General features: G+C 33.2%; 2 protein-coding genes across 3 annotated transcripts; one reads left to right on the top strand and one right to left on the bottom strand.

Annotated features, from left to right (window-relative positions):
• Positions 1 to 693: 693 nt before the first annotated feature.
• On the bottom strand, positions 694 to 5,158 carry LOC147401129 (RNA-binding (RRM/RBD/RNP motifs) family protein). Of its 2 annotated transcripts, none has more exons than XM_086442290.1 (5): positions 4,861 to 5,158; positions 4,449 to 4,773; positions 3,096 to 3,300; positions 1,110 to 1,541; positions 694 to 1,015 (listed from the first exon to the last, which is right to left on the bottom strand). In XM_086442290.1, the coding sequence occupies exons 1-5, from the start codon at positions 5,035 to 5,037 to the stop codon at positions 931 to 933; spliced, it is 1,224 nt and encodes a 407-aa protein (XP_086298416.1). In that variant the 5' UTR covers positions 5,038 to 5,158; the 3' UTR covers positions 694 to 930. The 2 variants fall into 2 exon arrangements, with proteins under 2 accessions (XP_086298416.1, XP_086298415.1); XM_086442289.1 differs by having other exon boundaries at positions 3,096 to 3,303; positions 4,861 to 5,152.
• Positions 5,159 to 13,584: 8,426 nt separating this feature from the next.
• On the top strand, positions 13,585 to 17,314 carry LOC147401128 (cyclin-D1-1-like). Its single transcript, XM_086442288.1, has 6 exons — positions 13,585 to 13,974; positions 14,214 to 14,300; positions 15,472 to 15,570; positions 15,661 to 15,862; positions 15,949 to 16,079; positions 16,230 to 17,314. The coding sequence occupies exons 1-6, from the start codon at positions 13,732 to 13,734 to the stop codon at positions 16,455 to 16,457; spliced, it is 990 nt and encodes a 329-aa protein (XP_086298414.1). The 5' UTR covers positions 13,585 to 13,731; the 3' UTR covers positions 16,458 to 17,314.
• The last annotated feature ends 583 nt before the right edge of the window (positions 17,315 to 17,897 follow it).

Genomic DNA, 17,897 nt, shown 5'->3' with positions numbered 1-17,897 from the left:
CTACTTGACTCCCATTTAATGATACGCAACGTGACTTTCGGATTACGTGTCAAAGAAAGTGAATGCTTCGTGTATAGGTGGAGTGAACCAAAGGTTAATGATCAATTGTAAAAAGAGTAAGGTTGCTATCCAACTCTCAGATGTACAATATCAGAAGCAATTGGGTCGACCCAATTGCTTATCCGGTCGGTCCTGGATCTCATTGGGTATTAAGATCTAATAATAATCGGATCAATCCGGATCAGATCATACTTGATATCTAAAATATATAATATCATTTTTCGGTTTAGATGCCAATCAGATCAGTACTACTTGATTGATCAAAAATCACTCCGACAAAATATTGAATCAGAACATTATCGCAACCCAAATCCTTGACCTATATCCAAAGTTATCAGAATGGATCGGATTCGGCCTGAATCCGATCCATTGACAACCCCCTAGGATCACATACATTCAAACCTTGTTGCAAAATCAAGTCTAGATCCCAGTGGAGTGGAACTTCTTACCATTGGATCTACCTTGATTCAGTCCGAATAGGATCCATTGACAGCCATATTAATGGCTAACATGTCTTGGATTGTATTACAAAACCCACAACTTCCATGCAACAAACACAATTCAATATACAAACATGATCAAGAGAGCTCCAATGGTCAAACTAACTTCACTACAGACTTTTCATTGCCAATATATATAAAAAAGGCGATAAATCAGAGTGATGGGTTTAACCATTATTAATTTTATTTTTTTTGTTGGCAAACATTTCATTAATCCCCACTTCAATGCACGTTTGATCAAATTGAGAGATCAAAAGAACAAACTTGTTAGCACAAATCAAGTTTAAATTCATTGGGTTTGGTTCAGATTAGACCCACTAATCCTACCAAGTGCACAGATCAAATCAACTTGTTCGGTTTCAACTCTACATTAGCTCTCATTTATGGAAACAGAAGCTTTCGTTCCATACTTGGAGAACACCTCTGTTAGAACAGCCTTCTCCTTAATCTTCAATCTGCAACATAAACATGAAAAAACCAAAAAAATTATGCCCTCGTCGACTCTGGCAAACATTGGAAGCTTAATGGAATATATGAGTATATACGTACCTCTTGGCAGACCCTGAAATGCTTAACTTATGGGCCTTCGCAAATTTTCCTTTAACAACCAGCTTTTGCTTTTTCTTGACAGTCAGACGCTTCTGCTGTTGCTTCAACGATAACGAAGCGGTTTTATCAACCAGTGTTGGTATCATGTTCATGTCATCAGAGCCATCTGATAGGTTAAAATGTTCAATACCCTCTTCACGGGGAGTTACTACTTGGGATGAATCTAAGGAAAGATCCTCCATATCCAAATCTGCATCTGGGTCTTCTACAATACTGGGATGATGGCTTAGTTCAGGAGGCGTAGATATGTATGAAACCTCTGCTGAAGGTTCAGACATGTTCGAAGAGGGAGATGGATTTGTTATCTCACAGGTTATCTGCTTTTGTATCTTACCAAAAGTAATACTTTGTCTGGAATACATCTGTACGAACCTGAAGTAATGGCAATGAGGTTACATGCTAGAAATTTGCAGATTTAGATAATAGTTCAAAACCAAGTTTGCAAGTCAAAAATCTCATAATGCGCTAAGATAAGGCCTGGCTTATCAAAAATGCCATCAAGATCCGACGAAAACCATCAAATGTGACTTCAAGAAGCTAAAGTTGGGATTAAACATTACCATGAGGAACCAGTTACTCTTTAACCATGCTATATACTACATATGCGGTGGAATTTCGTTTGGTATATTTACTTTTCAATCTCAACGCAAGTTTCATGAAGAAAGGTCGACAGGACTTAAAGTTTAGAATAAGAGAAATCCCATTAAGGTCCCATATCCCATCAGAAGCTTTATTATAGGGTTTTATAGCAGAAGACATGGCTTTGGACAGAGGGGAATGGAGGAACAGATTCGTTTAACCAACTACAAATCTTTAGGACAAGGCTTTGAGGAAGATGATGATTTATTGGGACCCACTTTAGTACTGGTCGAATTGTGTTTATAATATGCCCAATGTTATCTATTATATAGCCCATATTTTGCGTTCTAAAGTTAGTCAACACTCAACAGCCCTAAAATGGGTCACAATAACAGCCCTAAAAGGAAAGAGAAATTGTGTTCCTAATTTGGTTTTTGTGCTCATGAGACAGCATATTGGTATGTCTCATTTACATTCACAACGTTTGTTCATGCTGGTTGGGCAACCTACATGAAGGTCTTATATTAGAAGAATAATAGTTTAATATTTTAGAGACCAATAGTTGGGGTTTCTATTTATTTGTTCTATTTAAATATCCAAATTTTAGAATTTTAACAGTGGCATTCTATTTTAGATGACTACTGTCGTTAGAATTTAAGAGTTTAAATTTCTCTTTCAGTGATTTGTAGGTGTGCAAGCTCTTCTTTAAGACACCTCTCCCTGTGTGCAGTGAGATTTCATACAAGTAGGTAAATTAAGTAGTGTGACTTCATTCAATCTCTCTACTAAGCCCCCCAAAAAAATCCCATAACTTCTACATCCACCACCCTCATAGTATTAAAATTCATCCCACCTAAAATCCTAATCCAGAATCATAATTGTCAACCCTTAATTAAAACTTCAATTTCCAGCATCATAAACCTCTTGATATTGAACAAATTAAACCCTTAGCTCTTTTCAAACTACCAAAATCAAAATCCTAATTCATCTTGCATCAAAGTTCTTCCATAATTGGAAAATACACACAAAAAAACAGGGAAAAAATTAGAACATCACTGCCAAAGTGCCTATTAATAATATGATAACATAGAAAGCACGTGTTAATACAAAATCAGTATGTACAGTGTTGCCACTTGTCTATGTCCCCAATTTAATATTCAGACGTAATATTCCATTTTTCTTTTTAAAAAATTCAACAATAATGTGCTACAAAAACAAGAATACCAACAAAATTCATGTTGACCAAAAAAGAAACCAGCCACAGTTAATTCATCTAAGTAAGCTTGACAAAAAAAGAAATACAGTTCCACTGCACAACAAAGATTAAAAAAAGAACAACTTTATTACCTATTGGCAACCTCCTTCGACTGAAGATCAACAAAAACAAAGCCCTTGCAAATAGGGTCCCTAGTCTTTTTGTTTCCAGAAACTGCAGGAATTATATTAACTATCCCAGGGAATCCTTTAAACGCGAACTGCAGATCCCTGTGGATATTCTTTTTCTTGGGAAGGTTCCCAACACGGACGCGAATTCCACTTGGAACAACTTCAGCTGCTGCAAATCTCCAGCATAATTGTGCAAAGTCAGTCTTTACTGGTATGGAAGAGTAAATAATAAAGGCAACACAAAAGAGAAAAAAAAAAAAAGTGGAAAGAATTACGATATCCTAGGATATGGTCAGTCTATTAGACGTGCCAGGGTATCCTAGGATATGGTCTTTCCCAGATAAAGGGTATTGTGATATAAAAAATATATGGTCATAAGGAAGCCAAGTTTGTTCCACTACACTAGTTGAATTGTTGATTGCCCAAAGATCTATTCAGAATTCCAAGAAACCCCATAAAAAAATCTCCAAAATTTTATTTTATTTAAATGTTTTGCATGGTCTCCAAATTTTCAGGATGATGCTTGGATGATGATGAAGCAATCGGGAGTCTAACACAACTCTTGAGGCAATCAAAGCAAACCCTCACTATTTTTGGTTTGAGAGTACCGGGCATTTATATTAGCATATTGACCTTGACCATCAAGAGTACAATCAGATGGTTTATCCATGTCAATTGAGTAGTTTGTCTACTTTTTCACCTCGTGACTCGTTCTGGGGTAGCAGAAGTGTGTTTCATTAAAAATTAAACATCAAGAAACAAGAATTTCTCCATGTCTGGCACTAAAGCAACAAAAACATATAAACATCTAGTTTAGAAGTTAATACAGTTATGTCTCTTTATGTGTCAAGCTCAGTACTTGGTAGTTTTGCCAGCAGTGATTTTCAATGCTCAATGAGGTTTTATGCTAGGAAGGCAAATCTTCAATGGAGCCCTTATTGGTTTATTGCAATTGAATGCATTTATTCTTTAAATGTTGTAGTGACTTTCTTTTTATTCTTTGCAAAACAGATATGGAAAATGACTTTGATGATCATGTGAGGTCCTTCCTGAACTCTATGTTAAACAAATTGGGCCTTTGGATTGAAAAATGAGAATTTTGATTAAAGTTTTCCTCTCTCATTTTCTCTCCTTATAAGGGGCTCTCCTACATTTTACATCAAGGTGACCATTTAATAAATTATTTCTATCAATCAAAGAAATGCTAAACTGAAATGGGCAAACAGGTCTAAACTTATATAGTAAAAAATTACACAAAAACACTGATAAGAAAGTAAACCAACAAAACCCAAAGTACACAAATAAAAAACTAACCTTTCTGCACTTGAAGCCGCTCCTTAGTACTAGAACTTAAGGGATTGTTCTTAAGTTTATTAATATTTGCAAGCTGAGCCCTCCTACTCTGCTCCATTTCTTCAAGCAGTTTATCCTCAATTGAAGTATCAAACTCCTTTCCATCTCCAAATCCAGACGGCTTGTTCTGAACCCATTGTCTCATACTCTCAAAAGGTATAAAACCCTCCTCTTCGTCCTCCTCCTCGTCTTCATCCTCATCATCATCAAACCTACCCGTTTCCAAGAGATTTCCATTGCTTTTTCTGCGCTTCTTCGAAGCAGAAACAGAGAACCCAGTTCGAACCTGATAGAGAAAAACAGAAAAATAAGATTTGGGTTCTTCAGAATCGTTGAGAAATAAAGGAAATTGAGTTTCTTTTCTGTTACAAACCTGTAAGAGTAGATTCTTTGAAGAAGCATTTGAGTAGAGAGAGAGGGAGAAAGAATTGATTTTGAGGGTTTTTTTGGAAATTAAAGGAGAGAAGGAAATGAGATTTTGAGGGATTGTAGGGAGAGGGGAGGATGAATTGCAGAGCAACCGAAAGGATTCCACGCTTAACATCTTCATCTCCAAGTACTCGTTCAACGTCTCTGTGTTCTACTGTGCTGCCATTGCCAACCTTATCATTTTGAGTTTGAAAACTCGTTGAGTCGACTCGAGAAAATGTTGAGAACCGGTTTTGCAGAAAAGATATGAGTTGTTTGGACATGCCCCTTGGCCTCAGTCTTCTGTGAGAGATTAATGAAAATGATGTAAAAAACCCTCATATGTAATCTCTAGCCAAAAATTCTTGATTTTTTCGTCAAAAGCTAATTTCAAAGGGAAAGAGTTTTTAATCTAAACTTCAACTTCAACTTCAGGACTCCATCTTAAACCTTCAATCTTGAAGATAGGATTTTCGGGGAAGTTGAAGAGGGTGAATTTATTTTAGAAAAAATCAAAGATTTTCGACAAAATGTTGAAATTAATGGATTGAAGACAAGGTAGACTAGATAAAAAATTAAATAAAAAAAGAATTTACCTCAGAATTTGAAGAGTTTGACGATGATAAATTTTTGGAAGAAAAATCAATTTTTTTGTTCAGAGATTGGGCGTTTAGGTCATGGTGTTTCATTGAACAAGGGTTAACAAATCTTTTTATATAGGTGAAATCACTCTTACACATTTTTTTTTTTTTAATATTTAACATATAGTATCCATTATCATTTTCGAGGGAATTTAGGTCATGGACATTTTATCAAATAAAGAGAGTAGGAAGCCAGATTAATTGTGATGTTCACATTTTAAAACTAGTTATCTTATATGGCCTATTATCATTTGGGTGAATTACACTTTGACTCCTTGTAGTTAGGCATAATTTCATGTTGACCCCATAATGTTTTGATAATTGCACTTACCTCCTCTTTCTTTGGATGTTGTTTTACTATTTTACCCACTCATTTTATCTTTTCTTTTACCTTAAAAATTAAATTTTAAAACAATATTTAAAAATGCACCCATCTAAGTAGGGGTGCAATTTGGTTTGGTTTGATTTGAGGTCAAATTGGAATCAAAATGACACAAGTCAATTCCACTAAACAAGAACCATAACCAAACCAACTCAAACCGAACTAAAGTCAGTTTGGTTTAGTTCGATTTAGTTATATGGATTGCCAATATTCTATAAATTGTAAGTAACATTTTTTAATATAAAAAATAAATATATAATAAACATAAATTTTCATACAATAAATCACTAATCTATCAAAAAAAAAAAAGTCATTAGTTTATCTATAAAAGATCATTAATTTATGTCCTAACTCCTAAAATAAAATAATTATTATATACATATATATATTTATTTATTGAATAAGGATTTGGTTCGGTTTTATACAAGCTTAATCCGAGAATCGAATCAAATTAATCAATTATCCATTTTCGTAGTTCAAAATCGAATCACAACTTGTTCCAAACCACCCCCAAAGCTATCAGTTCTCGATTTGAATCAAACCAAATTGCATCCCTACATCTAAGCATTCACGATCTTGAGCATGACCCGATCTTTTCCGGGGATATTTTTGTTTAGTAAAAAATAAACATTCTGGAAATGGTCAAATGGTCTTTACAAAAATAAAAAAAATATGTTTAAACTGTTTGCATTGAGGGCAGGTAGATCGAAGGATGTAAGTGAACTCCTTAGATAAAGTGTAAGGGAAGTAAGTGTAATTGTCAAAACATTAAGGGGTCAACATGAAATTATGCAACAAAAAAAAAAAAAAAAAAGGGGTCATGGTGTAATTTACCCTTATCTTTTTCTATGTCGCGAGGAGACTGTCACCAGTTTGAAAGCATAGGGATGTCTCATATATATACCAAAGAAAAAGAAGATATGTCCTGTCTAAATCACCAATAATAGATTTATTTGACTCATTATGTTTGTTTGGTTGCAATAATAAGTCTCTTCTCAATTATAATGTTTATGTATTTTGTCTCTCTAATTCCAAGGGATTGGCCTACTGGCAAGCCGAGCCTTGATAAGCTCCTCACAAAGAATAGGTCAAGTGTTCGAAATCCCACGAAACTATGAATTTTTTAGGACCACTCTCCAGTGTCTGGTTGACCCTCGACTCAAGCTGCTGCACATAAGACGATCCAAGGGGGCGGTGTGTGCGACCGCAGGATTAGTCCCACGGAACAAAAATAGATACACATTTGAGCTTACATGTGGGTTTGGCCGTTTTGACTAACTGGGCTAATTCCCAATCCTAATCTGACCCGATAATTAAATGGGCCTAGTAATAGTATCCTAACCCGACCCAAGATGAGAACTTTGAAAGGGCAATTCGTTCAATGGGAACAATAGGTACTGCAACTGATTGACAATTCAGCATTTAAAGATATGTTAGGTGGTTGCAATTCGAGACTAGGAGTTAGGTTCTGTTGTGGACCACTGGTAGGTACCATTATTGTAGTATATTATATGTTTTAGTAATTTAATTAACATTATAGTTTAAATTTTAGAATTTGATTTTTGTATATAATATGATTCAGATTATAAAAATGATCTAGCCATACTTCTCATAAAAAATGGGTAGATAACATAAATAAGGTAGACCCTATTTCTTACAATTTTGAAATGTTTCTTTCAATTTTATTGTGACGTGACGATTTTGCTTTATACATAGTATTTGTTATCATTATTATAGAATAGACACAACAAAAGAAGATTATGATTTTATATTATAAAATCAATTTTCTAAAATAATGTAGTCAAACATGATCTTAGATTTTGATTATCAGTTGTGATTATCTAATTCTGACAATCTATAATTGAAAACCAATGAGCGATTGGCGCATTGGCCAAGGAATCCCTTCAAGAAGGGAGAGGCACTACATGAATAACTAGAAAATTCAACAAAAATTTTGACAGGCCTACAAATTTTAGAAACTGAAATTCTTGATGTTCCCAAATTTGACATCTTAAAGTTGTTGAATTTCTCTCATCCTTCATTAATTTGACAGTTTTGACCCGTCAAAAAAAAAAAATTTTGACAATACAAAATTCGACGCCAATTTGATCCCTTGATCCGTCGAATTTTATGTTTGGGCTTTTTTGACATTGTGAGGTCTTGAATTTGAGCCCTCTCATTAGCCACCGACAAAAATAAAATCCCAACTTACCTGATATATGTGGTTTGAGTGAGATATGGTGCTCTAACAGACCAGTTGCCTCACCCATGCTCTTCAGGCCAATGGGTCCGGAACACCCATCGTAATTAATAAATAAATAAAAATAAAAACAAAGACAATCCACAATTGAACTTTCAATTAGTATCTTACAAACGAATCGAAAAAACTAATTAATATTGTTGAAATTATTCAAAAGAGAGAAATTTTTTGAAAGTTAAGTAAGAAAAGATTTGAAGAATATATGTTTCCTTAGATGAAGACCCCAGATTTTAGGGTCAAGGCTTTGATGAGGATATTGCCAAACATGCTTTTTTTTTTTTTTTAATTCAAATCAATTGGTGCTCTTTTTTTCTTTATTTATGTATTTACAAAACCATCATTATTTACCCTAACAATATAAGATAACTTGACCTAAACCCTTAATTTGACGCTATAAGTAATGGTTAATCCCATGAGCCCATTACTAATAAAGTATTGGATCTGTCAAAATCGACCTAGCCGACCAAATTCAAAAAGAAAAGATTAAAAAAAAAAAAAGAAGCAAGGGTCCATCACTTATTTTCAGTAAGAGTGTCAAGATAGGAACTACTACAAGAATCCAATGGTGTTGATCTTCTTTCACCATCATGTTCAAAGCAAATCCTCCTTTCTCCTTTGTCTAATAAGATAAGATTTAAAACTCTTCTATAATTGATTGGGGGTTTGTTGTGAGAGTCAAATAATACAACCACTTTAGGTCTTGTTTGGGACCGCGGCAGATCTAGTGGAAGTCCACTTCTCGTTTACAAAATTGTCGTTTAATAAACTTTTTTAGAAAACAAGTTTTTTGAACTTTTGGATAATTTTTTTGTTTCTTTCCTTTTCAACTTTGGGCGGGAAACAATAAAGCAAATCGATATCAAATTGTAATTTCAAATCTTTAATTTTTTATTTTTTATTTATTTTTATTTTTTTTAATTTTAAGGGCCTAAATTACGAAAAACGATACTAAAATTCCTTTCGAAACACTAGATTAAATAATAAATTTGGTTAAGAAATAGGACATATTAAGTGAAAAAATAAAATGAATCCCAACTAAACAAGGGAAGAAAAATAAAGAATAGAGATATGTTTGGCTTGGTATGTCTCCAAATTTCCTCCCTAAGATAGGAGAGAGGCCCCCACGCTGTCTACTTAGGACATGTAAAGAGACCCACACATTAATATGTCTTAAATAATAGTCCCCAACGCCTGTATCATGCCACCAAACATTGTAGACTTTGTACAAAATCCCATCTTTATCATTCAAGGACTTCTATGACATATATTAGATGAGCTACACTCTTAAAGTCTTCCCTCATAGAAAATTTCAATACTTTGACCACCATTCGGAATTGCAGGCATGTGGAGAGAGAAAGAGAGAGAGAGGGATTGCTTTATTTAAGAGGAAAGAAATGCTAAATTGAAGCCGTTTTTGGCTAATGCGCGGACGCCCTATCACGTGTTGGCTCACAGTCCAATAAACGTTTGATTTGACATGTGGCACAATGACATCAGCAATACCCGTAACTCACATATTTATTTTTTAAGATTTCAAATCTTAAAATAAGTCGATGGACCCACATTGATTATCACATTAACAATCTAACAACACAGCCTTTTAGATTTCATGAAAATATTCATATTTAAAAAGAAGAAATTAAAAAATATTATTTTTTAAGCTTGGTCCAAGGTGTTGAAAATGGATAGCCACCGTGTACCTAAATTTAAAAATAAAATTCAATGGTGAAAAATAATTATTTTATTTTTTTAAATTCATAAAATTTTGTCTTGTACAACTCCATTGCATTGTATTATGTTTTTTAATGTCACAAGATTATCAAATTAAAATAATTTGCTTTTTTTCACTATAGGCAAGAGAGAGAAAAGGGCGTCAAGAGTGTTGGCAAAAAACAACATGCATTTAGCATCACTCGAGAAGTGAAATATAAAATAAAACGTTTGAATAAGTGTTGGAATGGTTTGTAATATTGAGGCAATGACTTTAGCCAAACTTTTGTAATATTCGAAAAGTTTGTTTTAATCTTTAATTGGGGGTGATAAATAATTTAAGAAATTGAGATGTAATAAGTAAATGTTGGGATGCCAATCATAGCTCTCTAATATTATTAGAAAAATTAAATTATAATATACTCCTCGAGATTCTCCAAATATCACATGCTAAAGTAAGAAGAGAGATTTACTGGGCAGACCTATCTATTGTAATTTTATTAGAAAAATTCCCTTACTTTATCAAGTTTGTTACCCGAGCAAATCTTACTTAATGAATCAAGCTAGCATGACTAACTTGGGAAGATTTCAAATCTTACTAAGGGTCATTGGGTCTACATGCATTATCAAATTTTCAATTCAACACCACAATTTTCTAGATTTCATAGAAAAACTCATATCCCAAGAAATAAAATTCAAAAAAGGATCCTTTCTGAGCTTAATCGAAGGTATTGAAAATGAATGCCTACTAAACGCTTAAATTTAAAATCAAAATTCAACTCTTTTATTCGAATTTTTTAGAGTTCTTACCATTTTGTCCTTTATAACCCTTCTTTGTGGTATCAAATCATGTTTTTGATGTCACAAATTAATGTGGTTGGAACCACTTCGAAGTATTTTAAGTAACAAATTAACCCCATCAATTTGAATTTTATGATGTGGATCACTTCTATAAGGTTTCCTGCGTAACAAACTTGATAAAGTAAAGTTTGGTGGGAAACAATATAAACTACGATCACTTTGGAGATGTCAGAACTCCAAGAGAGTTTTTGTAATAAAAAAGCAATAGTTAGGTCTGTTGAGTAAATCTCTCAAGTAAAAATACACAATCACATAGGCATATGAAAAAAAAATAGGTAAAGAAGAACATGAGACTCAATTCAATTTAAACCAGGGATGAGTTGTACTTATTTGAATATACGATGGTTTCAACCTAAGAAGCAATATGAATCTATATTTCACTCAAGTATTAGAGTATTTTAATAGATTTTATGTAGAAAACTAATTTAGAACATCATTTATTCTATGGGTGTACAACTTAATTTATTTAGACAAATCCAAGAAAAACGTGAAAATAATCAAGAGTATAATAAAAAATCATCCTTAAAAATAATCATCTTCAACTTTTGTAGAAATCTTATCTTTTTCTTGAGATTTAAAGGTTGAAGAAGATAAACTATTGAGATTGAAAGGTAAAGGATTTGCTTTATAGAAGAAAAAAAAAATCAAGATTCTTTAAAAGAAAAAAGAAAAAAGAAAAATGAAAAATGAAAGAATGTTTACTTGGTTCATCGGATTGTTTGATATGAAGTTGGATTAATGCTACTGCTTAACTTGTTAGTTTGAATATTTAGTTGTGCATTTATATAATTCAAGCATACAAGTTACAAATAACAATTATAATGTTAAAACTCTTGAAGTTAAACATGTAAAAATTTTAGAATTATTTATTTTATTTTATTTTGTTAGTGTGCGCTCTTAGGACACACGTTAAAGAGTAATAAATACACTTGGGAAAGTGAATTTATTGCACTTTAACATGTGCCCTAAGGACAGACGTTAACAAGACCCTTATTTTTTGTTTTTTTGTTTTTGAAGATTAATGGGGGGTTAGGTAAACCCCCAACTAGAAAAAATAGCATTGAATTTATCATAGTTGTGTCGATGACTTGAGACATCCCTGTGGGTGAATATAATCCAACTAATAGAACGGAGATAATAGGTTAAAAAATCTACAGTTCGATTACATTCTCTATAGGTGAATCTAAACTCAATTTTGGAAGAGGACAACTCTAGTCTTAATGGCTTTAACCAACCTTTCTTCTCTTGAACGACTACTTAAGAGTCTTACATTCCAAATTAATTCTAATGGTAGTACAAACTGGCTCCCTATAAACTCGTGGTTAAGTGTAATAGGAACTTGAAAATATAGATGGAGAGAAGCTTTGAAGCGGGCAGTCTGCTTCAAAATTTTGTGTGAACCCTCTCCATTGAATTCCACGTGGCATTTTAAAGAGGGAATTGGAAGGATGTGAAATAAATATAAATTGCCACGTGTTTTTATAACGACGAGGGTTGCTTCGAAATTTGAAGAAACTGGCCACTTTAAAGTCGGATTCTCAAACTGTTGAGTTCGGAAGATGATGACGTCATATATTAAAAAAGAAAACGACGTCATGCACGTAATCCAATAAACGGGAATTGTCTTTCATGTGAGATGGTACAAAACCGATTAGCATTAATTACTATATAACATTTTAATAAACTCCCAATTTTTGTTTAATAATGTATCCAAATTTACTTTCATTATAAAGTCTTCTAACAGTTTTTTTAGAGAGATTTACTGGGCAGACTTAACTGTGGCGGCAATTTTATTACACAAAGTCTCCTACTTTTATATTTCATGAATCATGCTACCATGACTAACATGGTATGATTTCGAATCTTACTAATGGTCTCTGTGCGAACATGGATTATCATATTAGAAATCCAATGACACAGAATTGTATATACCATGGAAAAAACAAATTAAAAAAAAAAAAAAAATTAGAAAAACAATTTTTTTTTTTTAGATTGATCATAAGTGTTAGAAAATGAAAAATTAATGAACTTCCAAATTAAAATTAAAATTCAACGACGAAATTTAATTATTTTTTTTAAAAGTTCTTAGAATATTATCTTTTATAATCTTGTGACATCAGATCATGATTTTGGATGCCACAAATTATAATGGTTAGAATCCACTCCAAGTTATGCTAATTACCAAATTTAATCGCATAAATTTGAATTTTTGACGTAGATCTCCACTCCGAGGTTTGATGTCACAAACTTGATAAAGTGGGGTTTGGTGGGTAATAAACCTCATAAAATAAAATTTCATTAGAGGTGTCAGAATTTCAAGAGAGTTTTTGTAATAAAAATGCAATAGTTGGGCCTTCCAGGTAAATCTCTCTTTTTTATATTATATTATTAAGAGTGTTGTGGATCTCAAGAACCATCGTATGAATGACTAGTCAACTAAGCGTAGACTTGGAGTAGACGAAGAGAGTACTCCGGATCAAAAGTTGGTTCGGATTTCGGATATTATCTCGGTCCACCCAAGATAGAATAAATACATTTGAGTCGTAAATCCTCTAGATTTACTTCTGGGGAAGCCCTAAAATGCAAACCTTCATGACTTTCTTATCGATTCGTGGCAGTGCCAAATAATGCCACGTGCGATAAACAGTCTGATGGAGGATTCTATCACGATTCTTATTGGAAATATCATCCAATCTCTTCCTTCGGTTGACCATTCTTTATCCAACGTCGTTATACCTTGGAAAATTCTTAGATTTAGCGCGCGACGCGAGTATCATCAAGAGAGAGAAGAATCATATATATAAACAGCTATTTAAAGCTGTTACAATCTCTAGAAAATTTATATATTTATTTTTTCCAGAAATTTTAAAATATTATAATCGATCATACATTAAATAGACAAACAGATAGAAGCTTCACACTCATCCTAAAGCTCTATCTTAGATTTTACGTGTCAGATTGCATGAATAGTGATCTTCGATCATGTCTCTATCTTGCTCTGATTGCTTTTCCGATCTACTCTGCTGTGAGGACGCCGGAATCTTGACCGATAAATCACCAGAAAACTCACCAGATCTTGAATCTCAGGCAGATATTGAAGAATCGATTGCCGGATTCGTCGAAGGAGAAGGAGATTACTTGCCTGGATTCGATTATCCGGAGAGGTTTCATTCTAAATCGCTTGATGCTTCAGCTCGTCAGGAATCGATTTCATGGATTCTCAAGGTATTCTTGAATCCGATTAACTCTTTCTTCATTTTTCGCTAACGTGCGCAGGTGGTTACTGTCACTTAATCACAGTTAGAGAGATCTGAGATTTTGAGATCATCTTGGAGAAATTACAGAAACATCTTTGGCAGCGACGCTGGATCTTTTGGCGCCATTTTTTTGTATTTTTTTTATATAAATTAATCTAATACTCTAAAATACGTAGAGGAGGTGATAACCAATCAGATGCTGCGCAGGTTCAAGCGATCTATTGTTTCCAGCCGTTAACGGCGTATCTTTCCGTTAACTATATGGATCGGTTTCTCGCTTCACGTCATTTACCGGTAAGGTTCCGTCACTTCCGTTAAAATACTAACGAATGTTTTCAATAATTTTATTTAATATTTATTTTGTTTTTTGAAAAAAAAAAAAAAAAAATTGCTATCTGCACTTAACCTCGGACTTGATGTAATCGCTATAATAAGTTTCTTCGTATACTTTTTTTTACAGATTGAAAAACCTTAATCTTTAAAATGCATTATTATCTTGTTAGGTGAGCTAAATTTTTTAGATGTGGTTGGAGCCATATGTGAACGCGGCTATGTTTAAAGCTCCTTTGATGTATAGTTTTTTTGTGGATTGATCGATCAAGATATTTTACTTGTCTCATTTCTATTTGATGATGGTCAATTTTAAATAATTGTAGCGGTTTTTGGTTGGCCAATGAAAATATAGACTGCCATTTAACAAAATATTTCATTTATCACGTGGTTCGGTTATACCCCACACTAACGAATTGAATTGTGTTTTCAAGTTACCGTCTGTGCACAATAATTAAACTTTTACTTTGCTTTTGGGGTCTTAATTGTAAATTAATTTTGCCTTTATTTCGATAGTTTAAAACTTCATATAATCTAATGGGTTTATTAATATGTGCCCTAAGGACACATGTTAAGATTCATTAAATACACCTATATACTAATTTTCATATAAAAAAATACTTATTTCCAAGGTATATTTAATGCATCTTAATGTTAGGGCACATGTTAAAAAACCCTAATTGAATTTGATTTATAATAATAATTATTATATGTTAATATTATAAAACTTATAATTTTATTTACATCATAAGATGGATTAGATAATAAAAAAACATTTCAATCTAGAAATGTTGGACCAAATGTGAGTGAATTCACATTGAAAACTCTTTTCAAAAATGATACTTAGTTGCCTTGGATGATTCATCTTGATGTCGAACGATTTTTAAAATAACAATATTACAGTGACAATGCAGGACACTGTGTTCGACACTGAGTTTTTGTGGAGCTTTGCTCAGAACCTATATGCTTTCAATCGTATCTTGAGGAAAAGCATTTATGATTCTTTGCACAGCTCCGCTTGATTGCAGTGCTGCTTTTCTTTTTAGAGCCACATTTATATGTTTATTTTTTTCTCTGTTATGTTATGAAAAAGATATTTATATTAATATCTATATATTTTTTTTAATAATCTCAGCAAGCAAATGGGTGGCCCTTGCAACTCTTATCTGTTGCTTGCTTATCCTTGGCTGCAAAGATGGAGGAATCTCTTGTTCCTTCTCTTTTGGATATTCAGGTATATTTGTCTCATTTAATTATCTTTCTCCACATTAAATTCCTGAATTCCTCTATAATCATCTTTAATTAAACCCATGCTTTTGTGTAGGTAGAAGTTTCAAAATTCATCTTCGAACCAAGGACAATTCAAAGGATGGAACTTCTCGTTCTAACTACCTTGGATTGGAGACTTCGATCTATAACACCCTTCAATTTCATTGATTTCTTCGCGAAGAAAGTTGATTCAACTAAAAGATTTACGGGGTTAATTGTCTCACGAGCGTCACAAATAATTCTAATTAGTATAAGAGGTAACATAACACTTGAACAAATTATCAGATAAATGCATTTTTCACATTCATTTGAAATATAACTCATTTTTGTTCTTGTTATACAGAAATTAATTTCCTAAACTATTGGCCTTCGTCAGTCGCTGCAGCGGCCATTCTTTGTGCAGCTAAAGAAATTCCATTTCTATCCCTTGTTAACCCTAGTAATGCCGTATCATGGTGCGACGGACTGAGCAAGGTATATATGAACACAATTGTGATCTTAATAAAATGAAAATCAATATCATATCGAACACATTTTTTGATGCATTCCAAAATATTCCCAAATCATTCAATGTTTCTTATTGGGCATCAGTCGATACTAATATTTCAATTTTTTTTTATTCAGGATAGAATTGCTAGTTGCTACAAATTAATGCAAGAAGTTGTTGGTGAAAATAAACAGAGAAAGCCTCCCAAAGTCCTACCACAACTCAGAGTCACAACTCGGACTAGAATTGGTTCTTGCGACTCATCATTTTCACCTTCGTCATCCTTTTCATCGTCCAATAAAAGGAGAAAACTAAACAACTTGTTATGGGTAGCTGATGATGATGATGATGAGATGGAAAAATGAGAGATAAGGAAAGAAAATAATTGATGGGTGTAGGTTTTCTAGAATCCTCATTAATTTTTTGTTAGAGGGTTTTTAAGATTAATTTGACTTGTTGAAGATGTAGATAAGTAATTTTGTATGGTTGGTGTCATTAAATTTAGTGGTTTGGTGATAGGTTGCAGATTCCCAAGGGTGGGAGGAGAAATTGTTTATATTTGTTTGCAAGAAAGTGAGAGAAAGAGATGTGATGAGTGGTTAGTGGAGTGATGGAGTATGAAGTGGGGGTGGATTGAGATTTCAAAGGCAACTTCAAAGGAGGGGTAGGAGATGGTGGGGACAAGTAGGGTTTGGTGAAAATGAGAGAAAACGACAAGTGGGGTTCATAGATTTAAAAGGGATTGAAGTTTGAGCTGTTTATGAGAGATAGGTCAAGCTTGTCATTCAGGCACCATCATTGCTTCAACAATGGAAAAAAAGGACACAGTGAAAGAGACATATATTGGCTCCTTGTAATAGACTTCGAGTGCTCTCTGTGTCCACTCCACGCGCTTATCTGGTTGTGTGTGTGTGTCAGACATGTAAATGCGTGTTTTTTTTTTTTTTTATAGTTTCTTTTTAGCAGGAACGCTCCTCTCCTCTAATAGCCTAAGCTAAAGATTGGCCTAACCATACTAGAGTTTTGCTTGTTGTGTACACACGTGTATTTTCACACGTGTTTTTCTCCTTTTGGGATGGAGAAGAAACCATTTCTTTCATTGGCTTTTGTTTTTGGCCTAACTACACAAAGGTCTTTGGGGCCTTTTGACGTGTGTTTGTATTTGAGAGAATCAATAGAAATTTATGTACTTCTTTGAATAATTGAGATGCCTCGTTATTCATATGGGTAAGTTTTACATATCTCTACGAGTTGTTCAATGTTTGATAAGTTAAATCTTGCATATCCTCTTGACTATATTATTTTACGAGAGACTAATATAAACAAATGATATTAACATCAACGTCAAACTCTTGCAAAGAAAATCATTGATATTTTGTTGAAAATGCTGAAGTAACATTGAATTGTCGACATGGATGTGTGTACAGAGTCAGAAATGCTTTTTATTGAGATACAAGTGAGAAACATCAATGATTATGTGCACACAAATGTGTGAAACGATGTCAATTTCAATGTTACTCCAGCACGACTCATTTTTTCTCAAAAAAAATTAAATCTTCTACTTTGATTTTGATGATAAGACCATTTGATAATCTTTACAAGATTTGATTAATTCTATTATTTCATATTTAAAATCGGTGAGAAAAAAATAAAGTCTTTATCATAAATGACTTTTGCAAACTAGATAAAGATTGACGATTATAAATTTTGGATCTAGGATGAGGAATAAAGAATTTTCAAGAGAGAAAAAAAAAAGTGGTAAATCAAAGTTTTTGTCTATACTTAAATAGGTAAAAACACAGTGT

This window comes from Akebia trifoliata, chromosome 5, assembly GCF_017979445.1.
Source record: "Akebia trifoliata isolate Shusen 1 chromosome 5, ASM1797944v1, whole genome shotgun sequence".
Classification (NCBI taxonomy): domain Eukaryota; kingdom Viridiplantae; phylum Streptophyta; class Magnoliopsida; order Ranunculales; family Lardizabalaceae; genus Akebia; species Akebia trifoliata.
This window is presented reverse-complemented; position numbering and strand designations above follow the sequence as displayed.